This window comes from Pezoporus wallicus, unplaced genomic scaffold (genome assembly GCF_028554395.1).
Source record: "Pezoporus wallicus isolate ANWC-B61680 ecotype Strahan unplaced genomic scaffold, APGP_CSIRO_Pwel_v1 contig_11493, whole genome shotgun sequence".
Classification (NCBI taxonomy): Eukaryota; Metazoa; Chordata; class Aves; order Psittaciformes; family Psittacidae; genus Pezoporus; species Pezoporus wallicus.
The window spans coordinates 678,388-691,589 of record NW_026635895.1 but is presented as its reverse complement, the minus strand read 5'-3'; the positions used below and the strand labels follow the sequence as shown (position 1 = coordinate 691,589).

Below are 13,202 nucleotides of genomic sequence, written 5' to 3'. Positions count from 1 at the left end.
GGCACAGTTAAATAGGAATTTGCAAAGGAAATGAGTAAGGGGACCAGCTTCTTTCATTTGAAAGGCTTGTCTGAGTAGACCCAAGCGACAAAGGAATCCAGTGTGAGGTTTGCAAGTTTTGTCTAACCAGATTTGCATCCTCAGAAACAAAACAAACAAACAGCCCCATCCCCAAAGCCAACAGGAGCCTTTTAGAACGTGTGCATCGCAAGCGGTGCAGAACGTGCATCTCTGAGCGGAGATTTTAACCAGCTGAGGAATACATATGCAAAGGAGACTGCTCTGTTTGCAGATGGCAGTCCTGCCACGCTGATTGGGCTCAGCTGCCTGATTTTCCAGCGCCTGCATTGCTGGTTCCTGGGGTTCCTGGCTGAGAGCTCAACCATGAGTCACGGCGCGCGGTTACCTCCTGCACATCTGAAAGGCTGAAAACACAGTGTTAGAGCCTGCTCCTGCCCTCACGGATTCAGTGCAAAGTCAGGGGATTGAAACAAACCCAACTCCCTTCCCCTTTCTGCCCCTCGTTTTTACCGCTGGAGCACAGAGGTTCCTGCCGGCTCTTGTGGATGGGCTTGGAGTGAATGGGGTCTCTGCGTGTGGGGCCGGCAGCTCGGCGAGGTGAGGAGCATCCCTCTGCCCCCTCTCCTGAGGATGACTCAGTGGTTATTAAAGATTTCCAGCTTCCAGCTAAAAACGGCATCAGAAGCCGTGCCCCACAGGGAAGAGGGGGAGACGAGAGAAATGGGTTCTGTTCCTGCCTCTGCTTCCTCTCACACACACACACATGCGTGCACACACGCGCACCGAGCGGGTGTGCAGCTCATCTGGGGCAAGTTTATGTTGCAGTAGGAGGGGTGCGCGTTCTGCTGAAGACTTCTGCAAGGACTGGATCCAATTTTCGGAGCCCGTTGCCAATATTTGTGAGTCATTTCCTTGGAATCCTACCTTTGGTGTTTATTTCCCTTAGAAGGAAACTTGTAAAAGCGTAATAATAGCTCTCATTCTTGGTGGAAAGTCACACACAGCGGAGCGGGAGACAACTCGCTCTTTGTTCCAAAACACTTTTGGTTTGGTTTGTTTACTTTCTTCAGCAGGCTAAGCGTGAAGAAGGCAACATCATTAACCCCATGCTGCACCGCAGTGCACGTTAAGTGGGGAAGTGGCTTTAACTGGTACCTCTGCTACAGAACAAGTGAGAACTGCCTTGTCACTGGGGAAGCTCCTTAGATAACAGAAGGGCTTTGCTTTCCCTCAGCCCTTCCTGACTGCTGGGACCCCTTTTTCCCTCTGGCTTCCATCCCGATAACAACACCTAGCTCCTGTTCAGTGCCAAACCCTGTTGCAAAGGTTAACTAATCAGAAGGAGGTGGTTATAGTTTGCGGCAAAAGGAGCACCTTTTACCTTCAGGATACTGAAGTGCTTTGCGGTGGGTCCTGGAAGGAGCGTTCTGTGTCGAAGCCATGGGACGAAGTGAATGGGACGTTCAGACTGGGAACACTGGGAGATAGACTTACTAAGTACCACAGGGCTTTGCTGTTCTCCCAGGGCAGGCGGGTGAAGCGGCCTCCGGGACACGGCTGCAGCAAACTCGATGTCACTGGGATGTGGACCAGAGCCCTGTGGCAAAAAAGCATAATTGCAAATTGGCTTTTATTGTCATCTATCTGCATCAATTCTGGGGCAGACTCTCTCAGAACCACCAAACACCACTTAAGGGGTCGTATAGGCTACCAAGAGCGCTGATAGGTGATGGGTACCTACAAAGAGCTGGCAGAGGAAGCCTCTTTTCTGTCAGTATGGCAACCTCCTCTAGTTCTGCTTCACAGAAACCCAAAGCAGGAGGAAGCACAACTGTTAAGAATTCAAAGGAATATTTTCTTTTCTATCTTTTCTGTTTCCTCCCTGAGGAACACCAGGAATTCCAGAACCTGGGACACAGAACTCTGGAAAAATCTTTCTGTCAGGAATTTAACCAAAAAGTCTGCAAAGGAGAACAAAGATTCGAAGAAGCATGTGGGAATTGGGAAAGTCAGAGAGGTATTTGCTTGGAATTCTGTCTTCTGGAGAAAGAGGCACACAAGCATCCGGAGTTGTACAATCTGAACCGGGACAGAAGCGGAGCGAAGCTACCTTTGAGCCACTTTCAAGGGAGCCTGGGTCTTGACACAGAAACCGGCCTCTGATTTCAGATTAATTCCTTTTCCAACAAACAGTGAGTCCGGCTCTAAAAAAAGAAAAGCGGGGGGGGGGAGCAAAATGGAAAAGACAGTGGATTCCTTGAAATTCCCTGAAGTGAGGGCCAAGAAACACAGGGACAAACACTGGACTTGGCAGGTCTGCAGTTTATCTATACCTCTGAGGGATGAAAAGCTGAATTGACCCCGCTGGCACACAGAACCCGTTGTTCCACCAGCCTGGTTATTCCAGCCAGCCTTAACCCTTTCACTTCACCCCTGCGTCATATTTAGCTGCTGTTAGAGCTGTTGCTGGGATGAGGTGAACAGGAGCTCGCCGTGGCTCGGGGCCCACACTGTCTCACTGCCACATCATTCCCCTCTTCCCTCTGCCTCTCCCCTGCCATCTCCAGCTTGCTGCTCAGCTTCCCCTTCACCAGACCAGGGACCTCTGTGCCCCGGCACCATGGGGTACTGCAGTTTGTCTCAGCTGTTGTATATCAATGAGAGAAGAAGGGGATCTCTCCACCTGCTCCCAGCCCATGGACTGTCTCTTGGAAGCCCGGTCTTCAGTGTACATCCAGCATGGCCAGTTCTAGATGCTGTTCCCCTTCTTGCAGCCTTGCTGCTCACCTTGCCTGCAGAGCTCTGAGCAAAGGGATTGTCTCTGACTCTTTGCTTTCATTTGCTGTGGCTGGGCTGCAATTCAGCGTCCCAGTGTTCCCAGTGCCTCATTCATAATGCTCCTACAACTCCACGCGCATCTCTCCAGACAAGAAGCATTTTAACCAAGGCCCTCGTTATCTCCCATCTCTGTTAGTAGCTTCCTCCTCCTTGAACTTAGTGACATATCAGCCACTTTGATCTATTCAAACACAAGCTCCCGACATCCTCTTCCCTGTCCACTGCTGCGGTCAGAGCCAATCCACCTCCTGCCTTTTATGTTCACGTGCTGACAGCGGGTAGATTTACGTTAGACACAGGGAAGAAGCTCTTCCCTGTGAGGGTGCTGAGGCGCTGGCACAGGGTGCCCAGAGAAGCTGTGGCTGCCCCATCCCTGGCAGTGCTCAAGGCCAGGTTGGACGCAGGGGCTTGGAGCAAGCTGCTCCAGTGGAAGGGGTCCCTGGGGGCTGGAACTGGGTGAGCTTTAAGGTCCCTTCCAACCCAAACCAGTCTGGGACTGTAGGATTCCATGTCAGGTGGTCACAGCTCTGCCTTGGCTGTCATTGCTTCACCGTTGTCTCTGCCACACAGCTCTGCTCTCTTCACCTGTGATGCCGGTGTCCTCGTTCGTTTACCTGCTGCTCTCAAGGGAGCCTTTATGCCCTCTTCCATGATGCTCTTGCCCCCAGGCTGCCCTGCCTCCCTCAGCTGAGCTGGCAATACCAAACTTTGTTGCAGCAACCATGAAGAGTAGGTGGTTTACAGCCAAGTCAGCCTGGAATTGCTTACGTGTGATGTAGCTGGGGTTTGTTGGGTTTAATATACGCACACCAGCATGGGTAAGTGACTGTGCCTTTCCCCTTCCCCTCCCTGGCTGTCACTGCGCTCTGCGGAGCCTGCGTGCGGTGCTCATGCAGCAGGCTTGCTGATTGCTTCCGCAGTGCACGTTTCCTATAGTGCCAGGAAGGTAACAGCTACCAAAATGATGGCAATTGTGTTTCCTAAGCACTGAAATCCAGATGTGAGCAATGCATAGCGCAGCTAAGAAACGCTATTCTCTCCTCAAGTCGTTATCAGTATACAATGGAAGCACTCCAGAATACGTGATACAGCCTCAAGCTGCAGCAGTACCCAGGTACAAACCCGGCGGTTCAGAAAGGAATAGCCAGCTTACGTCTGTTCCCTTGTCCTTATTGATCTGGGTAAGACCTGCAGCGTTTTTGTCACGGGCATTTTATGTCTGAGTTTGGGTTCTTAGAGGCGTTCTGGAACTGTATAAAGAGCCCTTTTCACTGACATGGCATCAGGCTTGTTGTAACGTGAATGGCATCATTACGGTTCTCTCATTAACATCATAATGGCTCTGGAGGAATAGTGAGTGCAAACCCCAGCAAATGGAGCAGGAGCCATGTACCATGTAGAGTAGTGTGACTGCGGAAAGCTGCACGGGGAAGAAGTTTGGCGTCTGAACCTTGAGGCTGCTGGAGATGCCTCGGGGTGTGCTCACACCGCCTGCATGTGGCTGACAAAACGGAAACCTTGTGGTAGCCTACGGCTGGAGGGCTGGCTTCAGTAACGCCCTGCCTGGCTTCCATGCCACCGGAGCCCACAGGAGGCTCCCAAGTGGATTTTGCAAAATTGAATCCAGCCCTGAGCGTCAACCTTTTGCTGGAGTTTTGTACAGTACATGTATTGTACGCTCAAACGTGCGTCTTTCATCCCTTATTTCCAGTGGCGTTAATGGGAATGTAACAATGCGCGTGCTGTTCTGCAAAGTCTCACTGGAGTGGATGGGATTTGGGATGAAATCCCTCCACTGCCTAGGATGATGTAATATAAATGGGTTGGGCTGGTGGCTGGAGGATGGCGAGATCTGGTTCTGTTTCTGGCTCTGACACTGATTTGCTTGGGTATGCAGGAGGGGATTTGGCCACCCTTAACGGGGAGAAACAGTAGGCTGGCTCTGCAGGAGCAGCACCAGAGGTCCTGGTTAGGGAGCTAGGTCTAGCAGTGCTTCTGTAGTAACCACCATCTCGTACTTCAGGCTGTCAGTTCTGCCCCCTCCAGCTTTGCCTTCGAGGAGACTGACTTCTCCCATGTGCCAAGTGCAGCTCCCTTCCCACTCCTCTGCAGCAGCTGGAAATCAGTGCTCTGGAAAACCAGATGGGAGCAAACAGCGTACCCAGAGTCACAAGCCCTTCTCAGGGCCTGGTTCCCTGTCTGCTGGAGCAATTCCTTCACTATAAAGTGGGGCTTATTTTGTAGCCGAGTGCCACCAGTGCAACACCCACCGAGACCTGCGGGCTTGGTCTGGCCTCTGGTTCTCTGTGCTTTTGGTTTGCTTTGTTTTTCCTAGGGAAGATCTATGACTTATGGCTTGGTTTTGTGCACTTTGGCAACACGAGGAGTGTGCGCGGACAGTAGCTGTTTGTGGCAGTTCGCTGGCTCGCCTCTGTTAATTCTGCGCGTTGTAAATACCAGAAGCAGTTCATTTATTTTACCAGCTGTCCAGAACACTCAGTTTTCAAGATAAACCAGCAGCGCTGTGCAGGAGGCATCCTGACACTTCCCTCCTTTCCTTACTTCCTTCCTTTTTTCCTCCCTTCTTCCCTTTTTTCCTCTCTCTCCCTCCCTCCCTGTTCAAGCACAGAAAGGCCTGTTTGTGATGAAATACGACATAAGAAGCAGCACAGCCAGAATCTCATATTCTCATTAAACAAAATCCCACAAAGAGATGCCGAATTCATTAGGAGCAACGAAATCCCGACTTTCCGAAGCAGCAGTGGGTTTCTTCCAACCCTTATTCTCTAAAGACAACCGCTGAGTGTTGACATCGTGCCAACACGAGAAGATTGATGTCCTCCTGTGAGTGATTCCTCACTGCAGATTAATGAGGAGAGTCCATGGGTGCCTTCTAATGTTGGCGTGATCTTTTCAGCCACAAAATATATGGCTTTTTACCTGGTTCTTGGGCCACTTTTTGGCCCTGCTCTTCAGGCAGCAGCCCGACCCACTTGTTGTTTCGACCAGTCTTCCCGTGTGCGGGTGCTCGGCTGGCCACAAAAGGTGAGGGGAAGAAACAACGTGTCGGCTGTGTTGGGGTAACTTCCAACGGGCCAGCCTAGCGGGTTGCCATTCCCCGCCTCTTTGTTCCTATGCCCAGGACCACCGAGACGGCGTTAACGGGCTGCTGGGAGGGAACAGATGTGGTGCAGGATGAGTGGATCGATGCTGAGGAGGCGGGTCGGCACCCTCCAGGGCGGTGGTTGGAGCTGCGGCCCCTCCGCATCCCGCTCCCAGCCGGCAGGAGCGTGGGGCAGCCCCCACCTGAGGCACAGGAATCCATCCCGCTTCCTCGTAACGCCGGCGGCCTCGCGCGCTCTTCCCGAACGCAGGAAACCAAGCGGCAGATGCGGGTGATTTATTGTCCTTCCCTCCCGTGCTGCGGTTGGGTTTTGCCTCTTGTCAGAGAGCTCGCAGCCGCTAACCCGAGCAAGGCCGGAATTCCACCTGCCCACCTGCGGCCCCTCATCCTCCTCCGGGAGGGCTGCGCACCGGGAAGCGGCAGCCGCTTTCTTAGAGAGAGGAGGAGGAGGAGGAGGAGGAGGAAGGCGAGGGAGGGGCCGGGCCGTGCCTGGGCGCATTGTTCCGCGCTCCTCTGCCAAGAAGTAGGTGACGATGAACTCAGCCCCTCGCAGAAAGTTTGCTCCCTCCCCTGCCTGCCCCCCGCCGTGCCCTCCCCTCCCGTCTCCTCTCCTCCTCTCCTCCCCTCCCGGCGCTGGCCCCGGGCTCCCCGCTCCTGCTTAACATTCCGCCCGCTCCGCCGGGGTTGTGCTTGGCTCCGGCGGGGCTGCACCGCGCGGCGAGAGGCCGCGGCCAATTCTCTGCCTTAGTCTCGCAGTGTTTTGACGGCAGGAGGCAGATCCAGTTCAGCCCGATCGGGGCTGGTGGAAACAGCTACCCGAGTCTCTGCTGTCTCGCTCCGCTCGGGAGGGAAGGAAGAAGAAAGAAACGCGATCCCCAGCTGCTGGGCGCGCTCGCTCGCTCTCACACACACCATACACACACACGCACACGCCATACACACACACACACGCCATACGTACAGACACACCATACACACACACAGGCTCGCACGCCCGTCGGTGCCGAGCGCGCCGTGCCAGCACCGCCGGCGGAGAATGGGAAGCGAGTGATCGGATCCGTGCCGGTGTGTGAGCAGCGGGGCCGGGAGCGGGCAGCGCGCAGCAACTCCCGAGCACCCCGCGCCCTTTGTGGGGAGAGGGCGCCGGTGCTTTCCGTGCCCTACGAAGGGAAGCGAGATGAACGCGTGCCTATGCGGGGTAGCGGAGGGCTCTGAGCGCCGGGGGCTCCGGTGAAGGGGGCTGCGGGGCGCTCACCGCGCTGCTTCCTCCGCTTCCAGGTGCCGGCGCCCGCGATGACCCTGGTGCTGCCCATGCAGCGGCTGGGCCGCCCCATCGCCGCCGAGGGAGCCGCCGACCTCGCCGCTTACCGCGCCCTCTGGGAGCCGCCCTGCTGCGGCCGCCCCGGCCCCGCCGCCGCCGGCTCCCCCGCCGCAGGTAGGCACCGCGCCGGGCCGGGGGCCGCGGAGGGTCCCGGTGCTGGGAGCGCTGCAGCAGCTCCCCCCCCCCCCCCGTTCCCCGCTGGCCGGGCAGGGGCTATCGCTGTGGCCGCAGGTAGATGTGGAAATAGGCGGCGGGGCTCTCCCGTAGCGCGGGGAAGGGAAACGAGAAGCGTTGTGTTTGGAGAACCTCCGTCGAGCCGCGTGTCATTTGTCGTATCTGATTTACCGCCCGCAGGATCGCATTACAGGGGAATTTCAACTCCTGTAACAGCATCCAAGATCACATACTTTAAAAGGAAATATGTGGAAGAAGAGGATTCTCACCCGCCACTCAGCAGCTGCGCGCATAAAGTATGTCTTCTAACAGTCATTGTTTTCACTCCGAGTTTCAGATGCTTGGTAACTAACACCCGATTGACCCATTTCCAGGAGGCTGAAATCGGGAGAGCGATCCAGCTGTTTGGTCAGGAACAAATAGTTGTCACTTGTTCGCGTTCATTGTTCTGTTGTCATCGGGTTGCTTAAGAAGCAAAGGCGTTTCTTCGTTTGTAATGACTGTAAATGGAAACGCTGAGAATAGCTGGTTTGGGTTTGTCAGATTATTTTGTTCTTAGCTTAGAGCATGCCTACGGAAACGGCTCCAGGACAGCGTTTGAACAGCAGAAAGGAAGGGCATAAATAGAGAGAGCCCGCGATTCCCCGCTCAGTCAAAACTTTTTTCAAGGGAGGAAACAGCAGTAGGTTCCATGTACCCCAAATGGATTACGGATCCTCTGGAAAAACAGAGTGACTTGGAAAGTGAGTACAAGCTCCTTTCAGAATTTAATCCTGTTTGTTAAAAAGCTAATAACTTCCAAAAGAACAGATTAGTAAACAGTATTTTTGCCTAATGAAAGCTGCCAGGGGAGGCATTAGAGCACACATTTCCCAGGCCAGCGAATACATAAATTGAAATCTAACTTCTTTATTTTAATGAGAGGTTTGACGCTCTTCTTCCCTGAGGGTTCAGTCCTGTGGGGAAGGGAGTGCCTGGAGTGATGGGCTTAAAGACAACTTGTGCCTTGGGACACCAGCCTCGCCTTGCTGGGTCGTACCTGGCCCGTGGCCACCCATGCAGTACTGGCGGTGGAGAGGACCCAATATAATCTGATTAAAGCACAGTTTCTGGGAGGCAGCAGTATCACAAGAGCCCCAAGAGCATCAGAAAGCTAAGCCAGATCAAGGCACGGAGTGAGTTTATACATTATCTGTGCCTGTGTCACAGAGGCAGCCGCCTGAGACACGAGGAGAACCGAGTGCCTCACCCCTGCCAGGGACACGGGGCAGGGAGCTCTGCCCAGGGGATCCTGTTTCCCTGGAGGGGTTTCCGCAGAGGAGAAGCGAGCAGTAGCGCCGAGCTCGCTTCCCGAGGACCTCAGAGCAGCCGAAGGGATTTTCAGCTACAAATAGTCTTGGCTGGAAATAAAGACCTGCCCGGGAAGGTGAAGAACTGCCCCGCTGTTAATGCCGGAAGGTGTCCGGTCTGCTGCCAGAGCAATGTGTATATATAGCACCAGGTCGGTGCTCTGGTCGGTGACTGTGTCTCCCACGTGTCACATCGCTCTGATTTCAGCCAGGTTTTTTGCTTGCCTAGCTGGTTGGAGTTTTGGATCAGTGATTGATTTCCTCACGAAGAGGAGGAGGAATCGTTCCTTGTCCTTTTCTAGCAGCATAGAACCCAGTCGTAGAGGTACTGGGGTGCTAGGACCGTCCCAGGCGTCTCTCTGCGCTGCTGCGGGGGTGCAGCACGTCAGAAACCCTGGACCACCCGTTCCTCCTTTTGGCACAAGTGCATTTCCTGCTTTGCAGCGCTGAGCTCTGAGCAGGGAGAATGCCACAAGCTTTCTCTGCATTACTATACCCCTGCTGCCCGGTAAAGAAAGAGTTATGTGCTGAGGTGATAGTTCCACGGAGGGTATGACGGTAGGGCCCAGAGCCTCTCTGCAGAGGGCTGTGGGCAAACATTTATAGCAGAAGTGGTTTGACAACTTGTTCTTACCGGTGGCCCTCCAGGATGTATCTCCAGGAGGATCCCAGTTGAAGGCTTGCTGGTTTGCTCCAGGCTTTTACGGCTTCGCTGGCTGTTGCTGCAGCAGGTATAAAGGGTGTAAATTAACCTATAGGCTTAATATGATTAGAAATGAGTCATTTATTATAGAAAATTACTCTCTCTAACAAAGAAGAGCTTCAGCTGGGAACTCACGTGGAAATGGGGCCAATTTTTGGTTTTACCAGGCACTGTGCTGCTTCTAAGCCCTGCGGACAGGACCAGGCTGTGGAAAGAGCTGGAGGGCTGAGGAGAGCTGAATGGATGTGAAAAGCAGCTGTGCTTTAAGCTCTTTCAGTCCTCATAGCTACGACTTCCACTCTGCAAAAATGCTGTAACCATGTGGGAAAGGGAAGAATGATCAAGCCACAGATGGGGGGGGGGAGGATCTCGAGCAGCCTCTCTTTGTGCCGTGCTGCTCTCCTCCTACGCAAACCCAATTCTTACTAAAAATGAGAATCAGTCAAGAGTGCTTCCAGTAGCACGCCTTGCCCCCTCTCGGGTTTGGATTCCCAGGGTAGCGATTACAGCGCAGGAGCCGGGGGCTCCCGGGGGCAGTAACCTGCTCGTGCTCGCCAGCGCTGAGAAACAGGAGTCCTGGAAGGACCACGGAAGGGAGAACAAATCCGCGGGCGCCGAGCCAGGATTTCTGCAAATCCCTATCCTCTGCTCATTTCCTGACCTCGTCCCTGCCTGTCTGCGTTCCCACCGGTCCCGTGGAGCGCAGGGTGTAGTACGCGGGCCGACAGCTGCTCTCCAGATGCTGCGACGCTTTGAGATGGGTTTCTCCCTGCTTCCCTCCCTGCATGCACGTTTGCGCACGAGAGCAGAAGAAGGGAGCTTGGCAAAGGGAGACCTGCTCGCTGGTGGGCCTCTTCCACTGGCAGTGGAGGGAAAGCTCTGACACTTGCTGCAGGGCTGCTGGAGGGGACCTTCGCTCGGATTCAGAGCTTTCCAAGAGGCCCACAGGGGACAATTGAATAGGGCCCATTTATGTAGGAAATCAAAACTGCACAACGGTTTTGTGTTCTAATCCCAAATGCTAATAAAGAGCCAGATGTGCGCATCTGGATTTCGCTCTTCCATCCTGGACTCGTGCCCCGTGATTGCCTCTGCGGGGTAATGCTCAGCTACTTGCCTCCTAACCCTGGGTGAGTGCTGTGGCCAAGAGAAAGCAGGTCCCCAGGTACATGGGTGTGCAAAATGAAAAGCCAATTTTAGGAGCCTCGGAAAGAGAATTAAAAATGTAGTGGTACGGGGGGGGGGGGGGGGGGGGGGGGGAATAACAACCCCCCTGGCCTTCGGTTCCATTATCCTGTGTCTTTTGCGTTTTCAGACCATCTCCGTGTTCGAGGAGCGGGCCCATATTCTTTACATGTCTTTGGAAAAGCTGAAGTTCATCGACGATCCTGAGGTCTACCTGCGGAGATCTGTCCTCATCAACAACCTGATGAAGAGAATCCACGGCGAAATCCTCATGCAGAACAACTGGTGCTTCTCCGCCTGCTCCTTCGGTGGCACCCCACCGCAGGAGTGGTTCGTGCCTCAGGACTGTCCGTACAGGAAACGCCTTCGGATGGCAAAGGAGGAGTACGAGAAGCTCCACGTGTGCTGCTTCTATCAAGAGTGTGGCAGTCACTATTTAAATCTACCCTACCCTGTTAATGCTAGTACAGAAAATACTTCCTCTTCTTCCTCCTCCTCCCTCCCTATTTCTTTGCCAAGCTGCTCCCAGCAGGTGGATTATGACATTGGCAGTGCCTTTTCTTACAGGAGTGATGACCAGATACCTGCAAATGAAATATTCATCACTAATGCCAGGTCTCACAGTCATCAGGAAAAGGCAAAATCGAATGTGGAGAAAGGCGGTAACGAACCTGAGCGGGACAGCGCAGCCCTAAACTGTGAACCTGTAAGAGGCCCCCATGCCCTCGAGTATAAAGGCAAACCCTATGACTGTTTTGAGACCGGATGTAACGACAAGAGCAGCATCAGTGAATCTTGGAAAAAAACCTTAAGGAAAAAGGAGTCTTTACCAAGTAATAAAACGTGCTGCAGCAAAGGAAGTAAAATCTGAGGCGTCCTGCCCTGCGGAAGCGCGCGCAGCCTGTTTGTCTGTCTCTCAACTTCTCATGTTGAATGGATTTTTTATAGTTTTCAACAAATGGTACAAGCACGCCCCAAACGCTACGTGTAGTTTTCAATGACTGGAGAGCAGATTGTGTGAGGCGCCTCGATCGGATGCATCAGAGGGCTATTTATAAGCGCGGAGACTTCATAGAGAGCGCAGTTGCGTTCCTGCCTAGCCCCGTGGTCTGCGCAGCTCTGGTGTGGCTTTCGTTGCTGAAAACGCCAATCAGGCAGATGGGGAAAACATACCGTTTTCTGTCTCCCTGCCCCCAAGAAATCTGCCATTAATTAAGAAGAATCTCCGTTATGTTTGCCGAGGAATTAAAAGTCTGGTAAACAAATTGATGCTACCAGCAAGGGCGACGTGCTCCTTGTAACTCAGTATTTGTTCTGACAAAGGACTTGTCTTCACGGACCGGGAGGAAACCATCCGCACGTTTTGTACTGATACTCTTTGACTCCCTGGATTCTTCGTCTCCTTCAACGGACAAAACAGGACATAGCGTAAAGAAATAATCTGGTTATGGGATTTTGATCAGAAACACAACGTGCAGCTTCAGTACTTGCATGTTTTCACCTCGGCTGTAATAACTAATGAGGCTTGCTGTTACACAGGGCAGGTTTTGTTTCGGTGCCTTACTTTTTGTCTTAATTTTTGCCAGCGTAAAAATTAAGTATATATCAGTGCTACAGCAGGGATTTAACCTTAAACAGAGGAAAAAAAAAAAACCACAACCAACCCACAGGGTGGATCAATATTATTAGAAACCTTTAACCTTTGAAGTACCGAGTTCAACTTCCTATTCAAACATCTCTGTTCCTCCTTTTTGATGCTCAATTGCTTTTTGATTTGCCATCCTTAGGAAGGGATTTAAGAAACAATAGAGAGATGTCTCTTGTAAACAAGCATTCGATGCTTGAGTTGCTATGGCAACTGTCTGTTGCTGGGGCTCTTCTTTTTTTTTCCTTCTTCGTATAATGAAGTTCATGAACCAGTGGCATGTTTTATACTTTATTCTGTTTCGCATAATTTCTCTCTTTTAGATTGCAAAAGCATGCGGGAGTTTTCTATGACTTTTGCTGTTGATTTAAAACGAAAAAAAAAAACAACCTAGGAAAAGAAAGCAAAAAGCACAATGTTAACAGATAATGTGGCGATAAACTTGGTTTTATCCGAATGAATGTAAGGGGTTTCATTTGAGAAAAGAACATTTTGGAGAAATGAGCTGAGATTTCAGTGGCCGAGGACAACATTGAGTCATCCCTAGGTGCACCGTCTGCAAAGCGTGCTGTTTGAAATGCCCAGAAGACGTTAGCTGGGGTTGGACCGAGCGCATTGTGAGCCTTAGATCCACCGAATTAATCAGTTCCCACAGTCCTCATAGCAACTGGCAGGATGAGCTCGGCCAAATAGCCACATCCAAGCCACAGCTGACTCATAACAGCTGCCTGTTCCCACAGCACCATGCGCTCCGGCAGCATCTTCTGCTTGGTACTCGCCCAGAGGATGAGCTCCACCCCAGTGCCGGGGGAGCAGCCGCCCCGGCTTGGTGCTGGAGCCAC

At 52.7% G+C, this 13,202-nt stretch overlaps 1 protein-coding gene and 1 long non-coding RNA gene across 2 annotated transcripts in view; one reads left to right on the top strand and one right to left on the bottom strand.

The window, feature by feature from the left end:
* LOC130593409 (uncharacterized) overlaps nucleotides 1–13,202 on the bottom strand; it is a 139,114-nt gene that overhangs the window by 117,143 nt on the left and 8,769 nt on the right. The gene's annotated exons all lie outside the window — the stretch shown is intronic.
* SERTAD4 (SERTA domain containing 4) lies at nucleotides 6,963–13,184 on the top strand. The gene is made up of 4 exons (XM_057398511.1): nucleotides 6,963–7,048; nucleotides 7,262–7,418; nucleotides 7,659–7,774; nucleotides 10,846–13,184. Exons 2-4 carry the CDS (start codon nucleotides 7,277–7,279, stop codon nucleotides 11,584–11,586), a joined length of 999 nt encoding a protein of 332 aa, XP_057254494.1. The 5' UTR covers nucleotides 6,963–7,048; nucleotides 7,262–7,276; the 3' UTR covers nucleotides 11,587–13,184.

Coding starts and splice junctions, on each gene's coding strand:
- SERTAD4 (XM_057398511.1), top strand. CDS start 7,277: ATGACCCTGGTGCTGCCCATGCAGCGGCTGGGCCGCCCCATCGCCGCC. Junction 7,419..7,658: donor CGCCGGCTCCCCCGCCGCAG/GTAGGCACCGCG, acceptor TACCGCCCGCAG/GATCGCATTACAGGGGAATT. Junction 7,775..10,845: donor TCAGCAGCTGCGCGCATAAA/GTATGTCTTCTA, acceptor TTGCGTTTTCAG/ACCATCTCCGTGTTCGAGGA.